The sequence below is a fragment of the Triturus cristatus genome, chromosome 7 (genome assembly GCF_964204655.1).
Source record: "Triturus cristatus chromosome 7, aTriCri1.1, whole genome shotgun sequence".
NCBI classification, from domain to species: domain Eukaryota; kingdom Metazoa; phylum Chordata; class Amphibia; order Caudata; family Salamandridae; genus Triturus; species Triturus cristatus.
Genome location: NC_140590.1, coordinates 853,285,136 through 853,306,334, shown reverse-complemented (window position 1 = coordinate 853,306,334; position 21,199 = coordinate 853,285,136). Strand labels below are relative to the sequence as shown.

Sequence of the window (21,199 nt, the reverse complement as noted above, 5' to 3'; positions counted from 1 at the left end):
GTGATGACACCCCATGACATTACTTCTTCTTCTTGCGGTGTCTTCTGTTAAAAGGGGGATAAGACAAGGGTGTTTTATAGCTCCCACCCTTTATTTCCCTTTATGTGAATGTGAGAGAAAGTAGCTCTGTATATACTGTTCCCAAATAGGTAAAGTGTGTACAGAGTCCACAGTCCCCAGAGGTTTGGCAGAGGTTAAAATTAGATATAACCTTACTCTCTAAAGTGGTAGCTTGGTCGAGCAGTAAGGCAGTATCAGAGGACAGTGTAAAGCATTTGTTGTACACACTCAGTCAGCAAATGGTCTCACACACTCAAGAACTGAACTCTAGGCCAATGGTTTATATAAATAAAATATGGTTGTTTTATTTTAAAACCAACAATAGGTATCAAAATATACTTTCTCAGAATGAGATGCTTTAGTTAAATACTTTGCAATAGGCAATTGACTTTTACAGATAATAGTTACAGTTTGTTGCAATAGGCAACACAATTTCAAACACAATAATACATTGAGCTCAATGGGAATTTTAAGTTATGTGCAATTGATTACTTTCAGGATTACTTTTCTAACTCCAGGACTGGATCCTAGATTCAGTCCTGGGACAGTTCTTGGAAACAAGTGAGTAAATTCGTTTTAGTAACTGTTGTGATTTTTAAGCAATATTTTGCTATTTTAAAAGTTGACACTTAGAAACTTTTTCTAATCAAATTTCCAATGTTATCCTATGGAAGGAAATTCACTTAGCAGGTAAGTGGGGTTAGGGTTACTTTTTCTAGGTCAGTGTTGGATCCTAGATCCAGCACTAGTGTACCACCTGTAAGCAGTTGAGAAACTGCATTTAAGTTACACAGGCGATTTTAAAGGAATATTTATAAGTTTGTAAAATCGACACTTAGAAGAAATTTCACAGAAAAACAGTCAATGATTTCCTATGGGAGAAAATTCAAGTTACGGGTAAAGTATGTTCTCGTTTCTTTTGTAATCCAGTGCTGGGCTCCTAGGCTCAGTACTGGGGCATCTATCTAAAACAAGTAAGTAATTACGTTTTCACAGTTGGTACGATTTTTAAAGAATATTTGTAGTTTGCAAAAATCGACACTTAGAAGACATTTCACAGAAAAACAGTCAATGGTTTCCTATGGGAGAAAATTGAGTTAGTGGTAAGTACAGTCGTGAGTACTTTTCAGGGTCAGTGCTGGGCACCAAGATCCAGCACTGTGACCTCTCCTAATAGCAGGTGAGTATTTCCGTTTTCGTTACTCGGTTGATTTTAGGTGAGTATTTTAAAGTTTAGAAACTCCACTCTTAGAAGAAATTTCAAGAGGAACGAGTCAATGTTACCCTATGGAAGAAAAGTGAGTTATCGGCCTTTGGGTAAGGACTCGACTGGCAGAGTTAAGGTTCTGGGCATAGACTCAGGGGTCTCCCAGGGCCAGTTGGTTGGTGGCTGCTGACCAGCAGGCCACGCGGCTGTGGGAGCTGGGCTCCTGGTCACTTGCTCAGGGCAAATAGGGAAGTAGATAGGAGTAGAAGTTGTACTGCCAGGGCCACTCGGGCGGCTGTGTGCAGGGTGCTTTTAAGGCTTCGGGCGCTCAATGGATTGCTATGGAAAAGCTCAAGGACGAACAAAGGCTGCAAGCTCGGGGACGAAGATTCTTCAAGTGCCACCACCACTTCGAGAGGTAAGTTGGGTAGTTGGAGGATAGGTAGGTACCCAGGAGTCGGGCACAGGGGGCCGCAGGGCGCCGGGTGCAGGGGTGACTTTTGGTGTCGGGAAATCTTACCCTCTGTTGATCGCGGTTGGCGGGGGGGGGGGGTCCCTGGTTCCGAGGCTGTAGGCGTCGTCAGGAGTGTTGAGGTGGGTCCTTGGGTGCCGGATTCGGGGTCATAGTCGCCGGGGGGACGTCCTCGGGGACTTTGTCCACTCCGGCACAGGCCAGGCTTGGCGGGTGCATGGTTTGCGGTTCCGGGCTGATGCCAGGGGTTAGATATTTGCTTTGAGCAGAGCCACTGCTCGTGGGAGTCCCAGGTGCCAGAGTCACAAGGTATCAAAACAGAAAAAGTCCCGAAGCACACCCATAATGTTCATACTGTTATCTTCCTTTTTGAATCTTTTTTGTCTTTTGGCGTGCAGCACCCGTATGAGTGCGCCGTTCCTTTCGCACTGGAGCTAATACTTTCAAAACTTATGGCCCGCTAAATAGCGGGTCAAAACAGGTTGCACAGCCGTATACACATTGGTATCTCGAAGTAATACGCATCCACCAAAGTAATCCATTCTTATCCATTTTATTTTCTTCATTATTTATCATTATTTATCCACTTGTTTATCCACTACGTCAAAAGCTATGAAATTCATTGAAGAACTTTAAGACTGTAACTCGTTCTATGTATTGCCCATCCAGGCCTATGCATGAACATGTTCCGAATTTCCTCCATGACATTCAATTCACATCATACTCAATGCATTTCGGTTAAAAACCTTCTTCAGGAGTATCTACAAATGATAAAAATATGTGTGTAAGTCGCTTTACATTTCTGTCCCACAAAATGAAAAATAATAACTAATAAATTATTTCCACACTTTCCATGTCTCTTTGTTACCAACCAATTTTGTTTAAAGAATACCCGTGTCCCAATTACCTAACACTGTAATGTGACTCACCCCTCACTCAACCCCTACAGAGCGTTCCCTGTCACCCACGAGTTGAACCCCTAACACAACACACCTCCAAAATTACTACATGCTGTCTAGTGTTAAGTTTGTCACTTTAGCGGACCTCCTTTAAATACCTGATGTATAATTCGCAGCACTTCAAAAACGTCTCTTGCGCGCTCGGTAAGTCTTAGTGACGGCCATGCTAGACAATCCTCAATTTAAATAAATATCACCCGCCCACCTCAACGATCATTAGTGCAAAGTATCACGTGGTCCCCACCATCTTCCTCGGTTCGAGCACTATCAACATTATGTGTCCTCACTACATTCCCCACAATCCTTTAGAAATCAAAATTCGGACCCAAATCCCCACTCTTATATCAGTGCATATTCAAAAACATAAACATCTAACATTGTGCCAAAAAACATTCTGTGTTTGAACAGTCCACGACGCAAATGAAGACAACAAATTGAGATTACAAAACAAACAGTGTGCTTCACGTCAAAAGCAGGACATTCGGATCACGGATTAGTCACTAACATGGACTGTTCAAACACAGAATGTTTTTTGGCACAATGTTAGATGTTTATGTTTTTGAATATGCACTGATATAAGAGTGGGGATTTGGGTTCGAATTTTGATTTCTAAAGGATTGTGGGGAATGTAGTGAGGACACATAATGTTGATAGTGCTCGAACCGAGGAAGATGGTGGGGACCACGTGATACTTTGCACTAATGATCGTTGAGGTGGGCGGGTGATATTTATTTAAATTGAGGATTGTCTAGCATGGCCGTCACTAAGACTTACCGAGCGCGCAAGAGACGTTTTTGAAGTGCTGCGAATTATACATCAGGTATTTAAAGGAGGTCCGCTAAAGTGACAAACTTAACACTAGACAGCATGTAGTAATTTTGGAGGTGTGTTGTGTTAGGGGTTCAACTCGTGGGTGACAGGGAACGCTCTGTAGGGGTTGAGTGAGGGGTGAGTCACATTACAGTGTTAGGTAATTGGGACACGGGTATTCTTTAAACAAAATTGGTTGGTAACAAAGAGACATGGAAAGTGTGGAAATAATTTATTAGTTATTTTTCATTTTGTGGGACAGAAATGTAAAGCGACTTACACACATATTTTTATCATTTGTAGATACTCCTGAAGAAGGTTTTTAACCGAAATGCATTGAGTACGATGTGAATTGAATGTCATGGAGGAAATTCGGAACATGTTCATGCATAGGCCTGGATGGGCAATACATAGAACGAGTTACAGTCTTAAAGTTCTTCAATGAATTTCATAGCTTTTGACGTAGTGGATAAACAAGTGGATAAATAATGATAAATAATGAAGAAAATAAAATGGATAAGAATGGATTACTTTGGTGGATGCGTATTACTTCGAGATACCAATGTGTATACGGCTGTGCAACCTGTTTTGACCCGCTATTTAGCGGGCCATAAGTTTTGAGAGTCACAAGGTAGCCAGGTCCTCCAGGGTTTGTGAGGCTGCTGGCCACAGGAGGTGCTGGGATTTAGCAGGAGCAGGTTTGAGGGTTGACAGGCCGGTAGGGCTGGGGCCAAAGCAGTTGGTGTCTTTCCTCTTCTTAGCAGCTGCACGGCAGGTCTTCTTTCTTCTTGATCTTCTTTGCTGATTTAGAATCTGGAATCTAAGGAAGGAAGTTTCAGGGTGCCCCTAAATACTAAATTTAGGGGCGTTACAGGTAGGTAAAGGGCAGGGACCACTGGGCCCCTGTCCTGGGGTGGGTACACCCCCTATCCTGCCACTCTCCTGTGGGAGGGGGGCAGTGGCCTAGTTCTGATTGGGTAGGGCGCCCCATCTTCAAGATGGCGAGGGCCCAGAGATGTGCTTCACCTCGCCTCCCCCACCTGAGGAGTGGGGTTGGCAGGGCTGGCACATCCCCTGTCCTTACTTGGAGTTTCCGGCCAGTCTTCCCGCCAGAGTGGGGGTCAGAACCGGTGGGGGCCAGTTGCTGAGTACAGCAAGTGGTCTGGAGAAGCTCACAAAGGCGGCATGCCTTTGAAGCTTCCCCCTGCCCTTCCTGGGGGAGGAGACCTAGCACCTCGCCCAGGATGTGCATTGTTGCAGGCCCAGGAGAGCGGGGTCTCTCCACCCAGGGGTCCCGCAACATGTCTGCTGTGTGGCAGCCTAGGCAGCCTCTCAGACAAGACGTGGATTGTAGGTTAGGTTTCAGGGGGCATTTCTAAGATGCCCTCTGTAGTGCTTTGTACATTAAATCCCACACTGGCATCAGTGCGGGTTTAATGTGCTCAGAAGTTTGATACCAAACTTCTCAGTCTTCAGTGTTGCCATTATGGTGCTGTGGAGTTACTGTTTGACAAGCTCCCAGCACCATATACTCTTAAATGGCGGCACTGCACTTACAGTGCCCAGGAATGGACCTGGGTACTGTAGTGGCACAAGGCTCATGCTCCTGTGCCCACACCACTGGCATAGGGCACCCAGCTAGAGGGGTGGCTAATGTATGCCAGGGCAGGGCAGTGTAGGTTGTGGGCATGGCACACAGGGATGTGTGCCATGTCGATTCTTTGTTTTGTCTTGTACCCAGACACTCAGCCTGCAAGGGCAGTGTGTTTGTGTTAGGGTACAGGGCCTCTAAGGGTGGCACAATAAGTGCCACAGCCCTTAGAGGCCTTCCCTGGTCACAAAGCCCTGGGTACCTAGGGTACCATTTACCAGGGGCTGACATGTGGCCAGGGTTTGCCAATTTGGGTTTTAGGTTTTAGGAAAGGAACATAGGCCCTGGGTACCTGATTGGCAGGAGTCCAGGGCACACTCAGTCAAAGTACATTCAGCAATGCAGCAAAACATGGGGGCATACCATGCAAGAAAGATGGCACTTTCCCACAGAATGCGATTGACAAGGAGCTTCAAGAGCTAGATGCTAATGCCCCAAAACTTGGACCTCGACTCACCCCAGTGCTCAAGCTGATGACGCAGTGCTAATGTCTAGAACTGCTGACGGGCTTTGTTGCATTTATGGAGCACAAAGATCTTAAACAAAATCTGTCCAAGACTTTTACTATGGTGTGTGGAAGAGGCAGAACCAAAAAGTAATCATATTTTGTCAAAAATCATAAATTATTAGAAGTGAGGAATGTTTTCTAATCTGGGAGTACTTATATCAAGTTCTGGCTCATGGAACCCCCAATTATAATTAGCAAAATGAAGACTTGCTAGATCCACTGAAGCCTTGTTTTGGTTTGCAAGTAAAGTTGGCAATAAACCTATTCGTGAAATGCTGCAACTCTACAGGAGAAAATGCATTCCAACAGCCAACTATGGAGCACTTCTCTGGTGGAGAACAACACTTTACAAACTCAGGAAAATTCCTTTTTGGCTAGGCTCCTTGCTGTACCACATACCATACTTGCAATCATCACCCATCGAGAATCAAGTGTAACCTTTGTGGAGGATATAATTGATTTGAGTGTGATAACTGGTTGGTACAATATCTGGAGTAAACCAGGTACGAAATTCTCAAGAGAAGTAATCACCGACTGCCTCGCTTGTAATAAAATCCCTCGGCTGGTTTATGCTATTAGGCTATTTAAGGAAATTAATGTGGATCTACAGATTAAGAACCCAGAGACTATATTACAGTTTGGTTAGAAAAAACTAAAAGCCATCTTTACCCATAGGCGAGCAACCGTGGAGAAATTGGCAGAAAGTCTCAGTAACTAAATACTTGGAAGGGCCCCTACAATCCAGGCTGCAGGGTTATCTTGTGATGGTAACAGATGTTCAGTAAATATTCTACTTTACCAGGCCCTGATTAGGTATTGCACATTGTCTTGTAACAATTCCATAAAAGAGATGAGTGGTCTAATACAGTGGTGGCTCCCCCATTAGGGAGTGGGGGCGTCCCCCCACTGCTTTCTCGCGGTGCGCGAAAGCTGGAACATAAACGGTAAAAACGACCATTTATGTTTCTGCCTTCTCGCATTGCGAGAAAGCATAAGTGCCTCTGTGCTTGGTTGGGGGTGGGAGGGTGGGCGGTCCTGCTCGAGGGCAGGGGGGGAGAGGCTTGCCCACTGTTGTGGGTACTGACTGTTTGGTCGGCCCTGGAGCCGACCAAACAGTCAGTACCCAAAACAGTGGGTAAGCTGTGGTAAATATTTAAATTACCTGTACTATTTTTTATGCGGTAAAGTCTAGTAAGAATAACTCAGTCAAAATAAGAGGCAGAATCCGTGGTATTAGAGGTTCTGAAAAGGACTTTATTCCTTACAAAGGAATTATGGTTCGATCCAGGCAATCGTATTCCATCACCACGAAGGTTCAGGAAGGGATAGGCAATACATTATTGACAAGTAAGGATATATATATGAAAAGCATTACATTAAGACAGATGCAGGAGGCGTAACAGCTGATAATACAGATAAGAATACACATACGTAATGAAAATAGGCGTAATAATAGGCGTATACTAGAAACGTCATTTAAAATGATGTCACAAGTGGGTGGATCCATAAGAGAATCCTGCAGTGTCAGCAGAAATATTTGGCAGAGATGCGCGCGCAGCCGCATGACGTGTGATTGACGTGCAACTAGAGGGTGAAGGGGAATTGACATTTAGCTCTACATGTGGAGACAGAAGTCTGGGGGGTCAGGTCAACCTAATCCCAAATCGTATCTAATATCTTTGTTTAAGGAACTGTTTTATCCAAAAGGAAAGGTCTCTCGGACGGAATCTATTCTATACTGACTGTTAGTGCATGTACAAGCGTCTATGTGTCTACATGAGATGCGAGGGGGCAGGAATCTTCCATGGTAACAGGGGCTATGAATTACTTGCATAAAGACAGCGAGGCCGGGCCCTTTGCTCAGTAGCTGGAAGGATGTTTACCTAAACTACTAGACAGGAATGCATTGGATGAGGAGCGGAGCAGATAACTTGAAGGCTGAATACAGTTTTTGGCAGGCAACAGGCCGCGTCAGGCACCGTTAGCCGCGCAGGGAGTAGGACAAAGTTCATGGATACGGATGCAGGTCCAGGCTGGAGCATTTCAGAGGCAGAAACAGGAAAAGGCTTGATGGCAGAATTCAGGGCCTACTCGCCTGAACTGTAAAACTAGAAAAGTGAACCATATAAAGTCGGTGGCCAATCATACTTAGGAATGGAATATTCGACCCATTCATGGCGGATCTGAAAGAGGACATGTTGACGTTGGACGCACATGTATTTGCGTCTTCATAGCTGGAACTGGAGGGAACATACATGTACTTGTAGCATGTACATGGAGCCGTTGGGGTCTAAGATAGGGGACATAACTGATCATAAAATTCATATTTCCTCATTCCCTCCTTGTCCCCTACGGACCCTCATGAAATATCCATCTTCATCAATCCATCAATCTGTTCATATAGCATCATTTGTTCTTCTTTCTTCTTCCGGGATCTTAAATGAAAATTTGAAGGCGGGATACACGATGTGGCACACAGACCACAAATCGCTGGCCCACATTGTAGACACAAGCAGCAACTGAATAGTATGAGAAAGCCAATACCTAGGAAGGATAGGATCCTCCATCCCCAGGCTGACAACACGCTCCAGAACCAACCGGACCAAGTCCAGGTGCCTGGATTCTGGTGTATCTGGCTTATGATCTTATGAAGTCGAGTTATGGCTTTATATACTGACGGCGCGTTTTCTGGTATGAAAACACAGCAACTTGATCCGATGACCCTACAAGCTCCGCCCCTATCGGCCAGAATGACGTCAAGGACAAGACGATTTTGAAGAACAACAATCCGCATCGCAGACTGCTCCTCTGTTAAGTTGCCTAAGGCGGAAGTAGTTTCATTCACTACTGCTTCAAGGGTTCTAGTTAATCTACGTATCAGCTTACTATTAGTGACTGTACCTATGTAGGGAAAGAAACCTTTATTGAAATCTGTATATTGCTCCCATGCTGTTTCAGTGTAGTCGACAATCGGGAGATCTCTCTGCTGTCTATTGTGTACTAAATGGGTATTCCTATGATAATCAGGCGGGGCTAGGAAAACAGGTGGCAGAAGGAATGCAATGTAACAGGTACCATCCCAACCTAGGGGTAGGCGTATGTATGCGGTGTGACCACAGATGAAGTAGGAGTGACGGGAAGCTCTAAATGTGGACTTGCCTTTATCACTGAATTCTATTACAGTGGTACATTTACTATGGCCCATGTGTATTGAACCATTCTTTCTTACACATAATTCGCCTCTAACTGGAAATACTGACATAGCGGACAAGATTGGTGTAGCTTCGGATTCAACATTCAGGATCATGAGGTTAAGTGTAAAGTTACCTAATCCATATACTTCATTTTCTAGATCAGTCCCTGTTCTTTTGGGAAGTCCCTCCTTGTTAGGGTAGCAGACTTTAAGTAAAACTAGGTTCAGGTTTCCCCATACCCAGTTGTCTTGATAAACTACTGAATTTGAATCTAGGAAATTAATCAAACTAAACCATGCTCCACAGGAGCCATTGTGTGTGAATGGATACGGAAAGAGGGGCAGAACTCCCCTGTATTTCTGATAGGGAGGGAGTCGGCCACATATCCAACAATTTGTAGCATTGCTGGTCTGATGAGAATGATGTAACATACTAATGAATGTATTGTTGCGCAGCGCAAATCTATAGGACAACTCATGCGGAGGTAATTCGCTAAAAGAATGTTCGGCAGTAGCATTGAAAGCACGCTTGGAAATAGGGTAATACATGTGTAATAATATACTAGCAATAATAATCAGAAGACTTAGAGAAAACATAATTAATAATGTCACTATGCAGTGACTACGAAGTGATTTACAGTACGCATGTTTCTTGAGCTGTTTCTGTCTATTTCTCTCTCTATTTTGGTCTAGAGGATACATGTCAGAGACAAATTCAACCGATTCACCTTGAAGAGGACTTAAACAATCAAATTGTCTGACTTGCTAGACCTTAGTTTCAGTTTATAATTCTCTTTTTCTGGCTTATCAACCAGGGGGAGTTTTGAGTCAGTCTGTGAGGAAATGCAGGGCTGAAAGTTCAAGTCAGATGGTAGTCCATGAAATATTTTTATATGGCTCGAGTGCAACCACCCTTTGCGTCCCTCAATCTTCACAGCTGTCCTTGTGGTCAATAAGACGAGCTTGGGCGACTGCCAGCGAGGCTCCAGCGGGTTCCTTCTGTCGAAGTTCCTTACAAGCACAAGGTCCCCCGGAACCACGTCATGGGGCTTCACCTCAGTGTTATCGGGGAAGGCTGCAGCTACCTGTGAACGACAAGATTGTAGTGCAGACATCAAGGAAGCCAGGTAATCTGTCAACATATTACAATCAACATCAGTGATTTTACGAGGTATAGGCGTCCCCCACATATTTGGTGGTCTACCGAAGATCACCTCATACGGGGATAGCCCTGTTCGAGAGTGTGCTACCATTCTCATGTAAAAGAGCGCAACTGGTAAAGCTACTATCCAGTCGACACCTTTTTCTCTACATACTTTGGACAGTCTAATTTTCAGAGTTTGATTATGTCGCTCCACGAGACCTGCTGCCTCGGGATGTCGGACACAGTGGAATTTCCATTGATAGCCTAACAGAAGTGAAACATGTTTCATTAGCTCGGATGAGAATGGCTGGCCATTATCTGAGTACACGACACGGGGCAAACCATACCGTGGGAAGAATTCTCGAACTAACTGTTTGGCAGTAGTCGGGGCAGTGTAATCTGAGACGGGATACGCCTCTGTCCACCGGGAAAGAGCGCATACAACTACGAGGACATATTTGAATCCTCGACATCGTTCCATCTGGATATAATCCATCTGGAGGACTTCAAAAGGGTGATCGGGAGGTTGAAATCCACCCTGTTCTACAGGTACGCCTTTTCCTGGATTGAACTGACAACAAATCATGCAGGTACGTACTTTCTGTTTAGCTGCTGCTCGCAAGTGTTTATTGAACCAAATGTGTTGAATACTGTCTAGCATAGCTTTCTCTCCCAGGTGCGCTGGACTATGTATTGTGTTAATGATGACTTGAACCATGGAGTCAGGAAGAAACCATATAGATTTTCCCTTCGTCATCCATCCTTGATCCGTTTGGATCCCTCCTAATTCAGTCCATCTCTTTATTTCTTCTGGTGTAGCATGTGTCTGTATGTCAATTACATCAAGGGCGGGATCCTTAACTGTCATGCAGTGTGTTGGTGTCGGAACTATTGTCTTTGTCGTGTCAGTTGTATGGGTCTGATTCTGAGCAGTCTGTTTAGCTGTTCTGTCAGCTAGGTCGTTACCCTGAGAAATAATGTCAGTCACTTTCGTATGGGCCTTGCACTTCATAATCGATATTGCAGTAGGCAGATGTATTGCATCTAACAGAGCTTGAATAAGGGGACCGTGCTGGATGTGGGCACCGTGAGAAGTTAAATAACCTCTCTCTCGCCAAAGCACGCCGAAGTCATGGACGACTCCGAATGCATAACGTGAATCTGTGTATATGTTGACTTTCTTATTTTTGGCTTGAATACAGGCTTGTGTCAGAGCGATGAGCTCTGCTGCTTGAGCTGACAAGGTATCGATACAATTTGTTTCAATAACTTCAGTGTCTGTTGTGACTGCATAAGCGGCCACTAACTCTCCTGTATTTGTTCTCATGCATGAACCATCTACATACAATGTCAGGTCTGGATCTGATAGTGGAATATCTGTCAAGTCTTGTCTGGGTTTCGTCGTAATAGTAATAACTTCAATACAATCATGTGCCAGTGGGTCTGTTCCACTTAATGGCAAAAGTGTGGCAGGATTTAATGTACTACAACGTCTGATTTCTATGTGTGGCTGGAACAATGTCAATTCATAACCCGTCAGTCTTGCTATAGTCAAGTGTTGTGTTTGGGTCCGGTTCAAGAGAACCTCTACTGCGTGTGGTACTTGTACTGTCAATTGATGTCCTAACACTATGGCATCGCTTTGTCTGATTGCTAAAGCTGTTGCTGCGACTGATTTCAGGCACGCAGGAAGAGCCTGAGCTACGGGATCTAATGTACTGGAAAAATAAGCACATGGCTTGTGTGATCCTGCTTGTTCCTGCGTGAGTACTGACAAAGCAGTACCTTCACGTTCTGTGACAAAGAGTGTAAAACGTTTGCTGTAACATGGTGTTGCTAAAACAGGTGCTTGGCATAAAGCTTTCTTTAAGCTTTCAAAAGCTTGTGTATGTTCCTGAGTCCAAGGGAGGACAGTCGATGTCGCTGCCTCCTGTGTTGTCAACTGAATGAGTGGTTTTGCTAGAAATGCATATTGAGGGATCCACTGCCTACAGTACGAAGTGAGGCCTATGAATGCCCGCACCTCCTTTTGTGTCTTGGGTGGCGGCATGTTAACAATTAACTGGATACGGTCGGGTGTAAGCTGTCTTCCCCCCTTGGACAGCAAGTGCCCAAGGTACACAACTTGCTGGACACAGAATTGCAGCTTCGAAGGGGACACTTTGTGCCCCTTGTCGGCTAAGAAATGTAAAACCGTCAGTGATGCTTTTTCACATTCAGGTTCGCTTCGGGCGGTGATCAGCAGATCATCGACATATTGAAGCAGGGCAGTGTTAGCTGGCATGTGGATACTGTCAAGTTCTCTTTTCAGTGCTTGGCTATAGATGCTAGGACTTTCTGTAAATCCTTGAGGTGCGCGTGCGAATTTAAAACTTCGTCCATTTAAACTGAATCCGAACAAATATTGGCTTTCCGGATCGATTGGGACGCTAAAGAAAGCGTTCTTGAGGTCAATTACAGTAAAGAACGTTGCTTCTGAATCAATAGCTGTCAGTAATGAAGAGATATCTGGGACCACGGGGTATTGTGGTACAATGCATTTATTTAATTCGCGCAGATCAATAACTAATCGATATACTGGGGGTGCTTTTGGATCAGTTCGTTTAAGAATCGGAATAATCGGGGAATTACATACATTGGAGTCAGTTTCTACAACCACTCCTTGTGCAATGAGCTCGTCAATGATTTGCAGTAAAGCCACTACAGCATCTGGGGGTAACTTGTATTGTCGCATTCGTGGTAGTACTACTCCTGTTTTGAGTGTGACTCGATATGGTGTAATGTGCATACAACCTATATCAGTGGGGCCTTGTGCCCATAAATGTGCAGGTAGATTCTGTAACCGGTGATCCATGTCTCTAGACACGTAGTGACCTTTAAAGTCACGCAAAAATAGTCGTACTCCGTCCGGAGAACAACATATTATAGCTCCTAGAGCCTTCAATGTTTTTATACCTAACAAGTTTTCTGGACATGATTTTGTAAGCAATAGATCTGTAGTCCGTGTTAATGGACCGACTGTGAATGCAAGTGGTTGCGATACTTCGTTAATAGTGGGCTTTCCTGAAAAACCAAGGGAAATATTTTGTGAGCCTGAGAGGGGTGCCCCTGGAACTTCGCTGTGACTGATAGTTGTTCTGCTTGCCCCTGTATCAAGTAGGAACCTTCTGTCTTTCGCTAATACTTGACTCTGTACATAAGGACCCTCTTGATCTACAGGAACCTCAATAAGGGGTAAGCCAACTTCCCTCTCTAGGCTATTTCATGTGTAGCGCTGATACTCTGGGTAGTCATTTTGTGCATACTGGTACATCTGTTGTGTCGTGTTTTGTGTTGCAGCAATAGGCTGTGGCTGTTGTTGTGGTTGTTGTTGTGGTCGTGGTGCGGTCTGTTGTGGAACTGGCATAGATTGCGCATGCTGAGGGACTTGTTGTTGGATCTGATCCTGTCTAGGCGGACGTGGTCTCTCCTTCGTTATACCCGTAGAGATATTATGTTTCAGAACTGCGCAATCGTGTATATAATGACCTGGCTGTTTACAATAGTTGCATGTCCCTCTAACAGGACCCGCTGAATCATTGGACTGCGTCGTACCCTTTTTATGACCGTCAGCTGGAACTGACTGCGCAACAAGCATTTTCATTTTCGTGTCTTTCATACGTCTTTGTTCATGTTCTTGTTCTTCTCTAATTCTATTGTGATGATATTGTAACATTTGTAACATCTGTGACGGTGTGTTACCTTGCCAAGTACTCTCAAATTTTAGTACTCTATTCTTAACTTGGGGCAGGGAATTTTCAACTAATTTTGTCACAAACAGATGTGGATACGACTCACTACTTGCTTTTATGCCACTATTAATACCAAAACATTTTTCAAATCGGGAATAGAAATCACTAGTGTCTTCATCTTGTTTTTATTTACAGGCTGAAATTGCACCCCAGTCTTCCTTTTTCGTAGTCAATAAACGTGGTAGTACCTGCACTAATAATCCTGGTAATGCTGTAGTCTTTTCCCCAAGCCCTGAACCTGCAGCTCGGGCCTTTTCTTCGTTTTCTAATGCTGTCCAATCTATCTTTTGGTCTCCCACCTCCCATTCCTTTTCTTTGAGTTTCTCGTAAATACCGGCAGGTAATAAGACTTTTAATATTTTCATAATGTCAGGGTAAGTATACTCTCCCATGAGTAACATGTCTTTTATCTCACGGTGGAAACCTGCTGGGTCTTTGTCATGGCTAGGTACTACTTTCTTCATTTCTAATAATTCAATTTTAGTTATGGGCGTGTACACAAACACGCGTTTAAAAGTATTGTCATCACCTCTGACTGGGTGCACTTCGGGTAAGGGATTCTGTCTGTCTATGTGATACGTTTTTCTTTCCTTGGGAGGAACTGAAACATGTTCTGGGCATACGAAGACAATGTACTGGTGTCGATATTCTAGAATTTCTTTAATTAAATCAGTACCTGAACCTCTCCATTTATTCGTGAGTAATTCTATCAGTATATCAGGTAGGGGACCAGGATCGGAGTGTTGGCTTCTATATAATATAAGGAGGTGTTGTATCATGTATATACCAGCTAAACGCTGTTCGTCTGGGGTGAGATTCAAAAACGTGTGTGCTAGCGTATCATCACTGTATTTTTCAGAACTGTCAGCCCATTGTACTGCTGACCTGGCTAATTCTTGTTCATCCATAGAATCGAGCATGTGGTACCCCCTTCGGTCTCGAAGTAATTTATCAGCAGCCTGGAATAGGTGTTCAGGGGACCTTGCATTTAACATAGGGGCTTGAAAATGTCTGTTGCATTCTGGACGTATCGGACGTATTGGATCATTAAAGTATCTGGTATTGTTACAAGGTCTTCCCCTACCTACATAAGCTATCGTTTCTAATTGTCCTGTGGGCATTTCTGATTCTTCCTCCTCCTCTCCCTCTGATTCAGTTTTGTCTGCCTCCAATCTGGCTTTATGGATTCGTTCTACTTCTTTGCGGATCTTTCGGCACATAGCTACTATACAAGTCTGTTTATCATGTTTTCCCTCTGATATATTCTGACCCCATCTGGTAAGTACTTGCATTTCATCCTGATCTACCCCAGGCCTATCTCTGTCTCTGATCAAGCAGTTTATGAAGAAGCGTAACAGTAATCTCTGTATATCCACTTTCTGATAATCCATGGCTTCGTCAATACTTTCAGGGCCTTGCCCTGTTTGGACAAAGCGATATATATTGTCTAGATGATTAACCATTCCTGGTAGTGTCGTTAAATATATTGAAGCTCGTCGTATACGTAGTGATGATAGCAGCATTCTGTCATTTTTACCGGGCACTGGATCATATCTACAATCCACAAGATGTTCCTTAAACATGTCGGACGTTGCTATTTGGGGAGTACGTTGGTTTGCTAAATCTCTAAGAGACGATTTACTTCGTGACGGTGGTGTGGCAAAAATTGCTGTCGCACCTCCTGTCGCACCTTCTGAGGTGCTAGGCACGAAAGGATTTGTGGGATGTAAGGTAGAAACTGTGGATGTAGGAAAAGCGGTGGAAACAGATGGACCTATTGGAATATGCGGAGGAGTTTGTTGTCGCGGAGTTGGGGGCGGATGATCTCGGGGTAGAGCACCATCGACAGGTGGCGTGTGTGGTGGAACATTAACATATTCGGGAGCTACATCGTCTAAATAGGAGGAAAGGAAAATATCTTTTGCGGTCTTGGGATGTGCTTTAATCGGGAGTAATGGGGGTGGCAAATCTTTCGGTATTTCCGGGGTGGCCTTAGGTAAACCTTCGGCCAAAAGAGGATACATACCATTCATAAGAGTATTTCGTTGTCTGTCTACTTGTTCTGTTTTTACTCGGATACCTTCCTCAATTAATATATTTTCTCGGGCTTTATTTGAGTTCTCCCTACTTTTCTCTTCTTTTCTGAGCTCTTTCTCTGTGCGTCTATGCGATTCTTTACGCCATAACTCAATGGCATCTTTCTGTGACTGTCTGGCTTTCTTTTTCCATAATTCTTCTTCTACTCTCATGATGCAATCTGCATCCCATGTCCCAGCTACGGGCCACCTCTGACTGTCTGCTAGATCCTTGGTGTAGTCCACCCATAAGTCAAGATATAATACGGCATCTAGGCCATGTTTATGATACATAAAATACCCTGGAGTGTCCCTAGGTGGAATGGGAACAGCTTCTTCGAGTACTCCTTTTCTAGTTTTGATCTGTCTTAATTTTGAAAAGAACGGCATCTTTAAACCTTGCTACTTGGTTCTTTACTCAAACTGGACTTGAACACAATTAATACGATAAACACAATAATGAACACTCATTCATACCACAATTTTTAAACACAGTAAAACATTTAACATTTAACATTTAACATTTAACGAACAATGATAATTAGAAGAAAACTAGTTACTGACATAATACTAATACTAGATAATACTGGATTATATACAAAACATACTAGATATACTGCTAAACAGTACAGATACACTGCTAAAACAGTGCAGACCGGATCTGTGTACCCAAACCCGTCATGACCGGCACAAATTAATGTGCACGTCTAAATGCCTCCCCAGCAACGGTACTCACCGGGTAGCACGGAACGGAAGGCCTCGGAACTGAACTGAACTGGACCGGACTGGACTCGACTCGACTCGGAACTTCGGAACCTGGTGGGCCTCTGTATACCTCGGATCTTGCTCTCTCAGCTAGGCTCTGGTCGGGATACTTCGCACTTCTCACCGCCTCGTCTGGGTGTTGATCGCAGCCTCAGTCACCCCCGCTTGGCCGGAGGGAGATACAGGAAATCCTGCGGGTACGCGTTTTTGTCCGTCCAGCTGTGGCAGGAGACCGGGCCTGCAACGCACCTCCGGCGCGTGAGATGAGAAAGTGTCCCTGTTCGGGCGCCAATTTATGTGGTAAATATTTAAATTACCTGTACTATTTTTTATGCGGTAAAGTCTAGTAAGAATAACTCAGTCAAAATAAGAGGCAGAATCCGTGGTATTAGAGGTTCTGAAAAGGACTTTATTCCTTACAAAGGAATTATGGTTCGAACCAGGCAATCGTATTCCATCACCACGAAGGTTCAGGAAGGGATAGGCAATACATTATTGACAAGTAAGGATATATATATGAAAAGCATTACATTAAGACAGATGCAGGAGGCGTAACAGCTGATAATACAGATAAGAATACACATACGTAATGAAAATAGGCGTAATAATAGGCGTATACTAGAAACGTCATTTAAAATGATGTCACAAGTGGGTGGATCCATAAGAGAATCCTGCAGTGTCAGCAGAAATATTTGGCAGAGATGCGCGCGCAGCCGCATGACGTGTGATTGACGTGCAACTAGAGGGTGAAGGGGAATTGACATTTAGCTCTACATGTGGAGACAGAAGTCTGGGGGGTCAGGTCAACCTAATCCCAAATCGTATCTAATATCTTTGTTTAAGGAACTGTTTTATCCAAAAGGAAAGGTCTCTCGGACGGAATCTATTCTATACTGACTGTTAGTGCATGTACAAGCGTCTATGTGTCTACATGAGATGCGAGGGGGCAGGAATCTTCCATGGTAACAGGGGCTATGAATTACTTGCATAAAGACAGCGAGGCCGGGCCCTTTGCTCAGTAGCTGGAAGGATGTTTACCTAAACTACTAGACAGGAATGCATTGGATGAGGAGCGGAGCAGATAACTTGAAGGCTGAATACAGTTTTTGGCAGGCAACAGGCCGCGTCAGGCACCGTTAGCCGCGCAGGGAGTAGGACAAAGTTCATGGATACGGATGCAGGTCCAGGCTGGAGCATTTCAGAGGCAGAAACAGGAAAAGGCTTGATGGCAGAATTCAGGGCCTACTCGCCTGAACTGTAAAACTAGAAAAGTGAGCCATATAAAGTCGGTGGCCAATCATACTTAGGAATGGAATATTCGACCCATTCATGGCGGATCTGAAAGAGGACATGTTGACGTTGGACGCACATGTATTTGCGTCTTCATAGCTGGAACTGGAGGGAACATACATGTACTTGTAGCATGTACATGGAGCCGTTGGGGTCTAAGATAGGGGACATAACTGATCATAAAATTCATATTTCCTCAAAGCCACTCCCCCCCTGCCCTGAAGCAGGACCGCCCACTCTCCCTTTTTCTCTATGCAGAGAAAATGTCCCGGCTGGGGCGCTCGTCTGCTGCGCCTACCAGCGTTTTGATTGGTGTGAGTAGTGCGTTGCGTAGGGGAGGGAAGCAGGAAGCTGCCTGCTGGCTGCTTCCTGCAGCAGGAACACGAGGACTCACCAGTGACTGTCCTGGAGCTGAGGCGGTGCGGTACCCTGGCACTCACTCAGGTAGGTTTAACGTTTTATTTTAATTGTTTGTTTATTCTCCCCCCCCGCGATCCCCCCCCCCCTCGAGCATGCCGGCCGCCGCTGGTCTAATAAGACTGCCTAGATACCTGTGTGATGGAGTGTCAGTACAATCCTCAGTGCACTTGATATTATTTTGCGGATTCTACAGTGTAATTAGGAAAAACAATTTATGTCCGGTATTACTATCAAAGAATTTATATTGTATCAGGAAGCCTATACGTTTTTATGTAGCCTTGAGACCGACTATATTTGCCATGCTGGATCCCTTTTTATTTGGGGTGCTATAATAGAAAGGAAAACCCTCTCTTTGTATGCAAACTGGTGTACGAATATAATTAGTAGTGTCAGTATTTATTGCGCTTTATCTCCTTATTTGAAACATATTTGACATTATTGTGTGTAAATATTTTTATTTTTATCACGTTTTTCATCTTGGATTTTATCTATAATATCGGAAATTTTAACAAATGTATTTAATTATGTATGCTTTCATGATTATCAAAACATGAAATCGAATAAAGCTGATTATGACTGAATATTTTTTTTCTATTAGAAGACTTGGACTAAGAAGAGGACTTAGACTGTGATCTGGACTTGGGGCATGAAGGGCATCAAGTACAATGCACATCACAGGCGGGCGCAGAAAAGCTTGGCGTTGTCCTCCTTAATGGCCTTTGGATTCATACTGCAAACTAGATCACAGGATGTCAAGTCATCCTTTGGGCCCAAGCACAACAAGCAAACCTCATGCGGTCAGTGATCCACATCTTCCCATCACAAGTATGACAAGGCTTGAAGCCTGACATTTCAGAGGGTGACATCCCTAAGATTTTCTCTCAGTGGAACGTTGAAATACGAAGAGAAAGAGCTCTGGATCCTCATCAAAGGACGCAGAATAAAGTTACTGATGTCGATGAGCTGGGGTGGATGCTTTTTAGCTCCAGTGACGCCAAAGTGTTGCATCTGATGCTGAGATTTAATACCTTCTAGCAATACTAGAGAGCTATGAAAGTTTCTGGATCTAGTCTGGTGCACGTAAATATTCAACAGGTGAGAAATCTCCAGGTAGAAGTATCCATCTAAACTCACTGTTTAACTGCCAGCCAGAGTTTCTCTAAGTCCCAGTTAAAACATCTTTGACATTAGTCATAAGTTGGGGTCATGCCATCTGTCAACTAAATATCAGCAGAACGTGCTACTTTTTCTTTACTTCAACAGCAGCCGCGGTCGGTAATAGGAGTACCTTCAGGGCGGTGACGTGGGGAGGGGCAGGGGCAGGGTGAGGGGTAGTAAACTATGGATTACGGAGGTTTACAGGTAAGTTAACATATACATTAATATAACGAATTTCGTTGCGTGCACAGCATCGCATTTGGGGATGCAGTGCACGCAACAAAATTTGTTTTATTAATTTATATGTTAACTTACCTGTAAACCTCCGTAATCCATAGTTTCCTACCCCCCACCCTGCCCCTCCCCACGTCACCGCCCTGCAGTTACTCCTACTACCGACCGCGGCTGTTCAACAGTCTAAGACATTTTTCAATCTAGATTGACATGCACAGGTTTGGAATTTGACATGAGGCCCATTACTTTCTGCCTAAGTATTTGAGGCTTCAACTGCATTCTTACACTTCAATGTGCCATAATGCTAAGCTCGGCAGCAGAATATTATAGTTAAACAGAGTGCTAGCATAGAAGATTTATTAAACTAAAGGATGATCCACTATTTCTTAAGAAATCTATTGTTGCAGTCCAGACTTTATTTAACTTCTGAGATCAAATAAAAACTTCAATTAAAGTGACCAGATGGAAATCAGTAAGATCTGTTAAAGAATGGAAAGCCTGGTTGAGTCATCAACAGGACAAAAGAACAAGCAAACAGAACATATAAAAGATATACAGTATTAAATTTGGGCAAGCTTTCCAGTCTACCAATGAAATATGCCAGGTTGTTTCACAAGGACATACCATACTGGGTGATGAAGGCAATGCAACTGTCCACAATGATTGGGATATCATTCCTGCTCAGTTGCTGGTCCCGCAAGAAGTTCCCTCGACCTCCTGCTGCTGCCTGTATGTCAGAACACCATGCCAAAAAGTCCAGGCGTGTGACTCCCTGTAGGTACAAAGTCCTGGAGGTAGAAAGTCAAAAGAATCAATTGAAGCTGAGTAGTAACTCTTATGGTAAAAGTGAAGAGACAACCACAATGGATTGTGTACCTCTTGCATTTTAACAGAGTGCAAGCAAATCTTCTTATAAGAAATCATTAGGTTGAGCAGACCTGCTCCATTCATGACAACAGGTGATGCAAAACAGCAAAAAATAAAAACAGCAACAAATTACTTCAAGTTTCTCAATGTAAACAGAACACGGATTAAGGACATGTATTTTGAACTGTAGTCTTAAGAAGTTCAAACACAACAATGTTCATATATAAAGATTTTTGATTTGATTGTATGTATAATAAAAGGTAAAGAAATAAGAGTGTTAGGGCCTCAAAATTCACTTTTCCCAATGTATAGCCTTGATCTATTACACAACTATCTGTATATGATTGGTGAATGTGCATGTCCCTGGTGGACATGTGTAGGGCTCGCGCTCCCAGTAGTTTCTAAACATACATTTAGAGAATTCAACCACCATTAGGTTAATGCGAATAACAACTGTGTCAGGTATGAAAGAGTATTACAGCTGTGGAAAGCACATTAAGTAACTTTTAAACTGATGAGGAAACATAATCCAATAATCCAGTTTCAGGGTTTTAATCCTGTGGAATGATGGACTGTCAAACCACAAGACCATAAG

At 43.8% G+C, this 21,199-nt stretch overlaps 1 protein-coding gene across 5 annotated transcripts in view; it reads right to left on the bottom strand.

Moving 5' to 3' along the window:
- ARAP3 (ArfGAP with RhoGAP domain, ankyrin repeat and PH domain 3) overlaps positions 1-21,199 on the bottom strand; it is a 530,251-nt gene that overhangs the window by 135,960 nt on the left and 373,092 nt on the right. For all 5 annotated transcript variants that reach the window (XM_085617771.1, XM_085617775.1, XM_085617774.1 and 2 more), the window contains exon 20: positions 20,362-20,525. In XM_085617771.1, the coding sequence (XP_085473897.1) occupies positions 20,362-20,525 (164 nt within the window). The remainder of the gene's footprint in view (positions 1-20,361; positions 20,526-21,199) is intronic.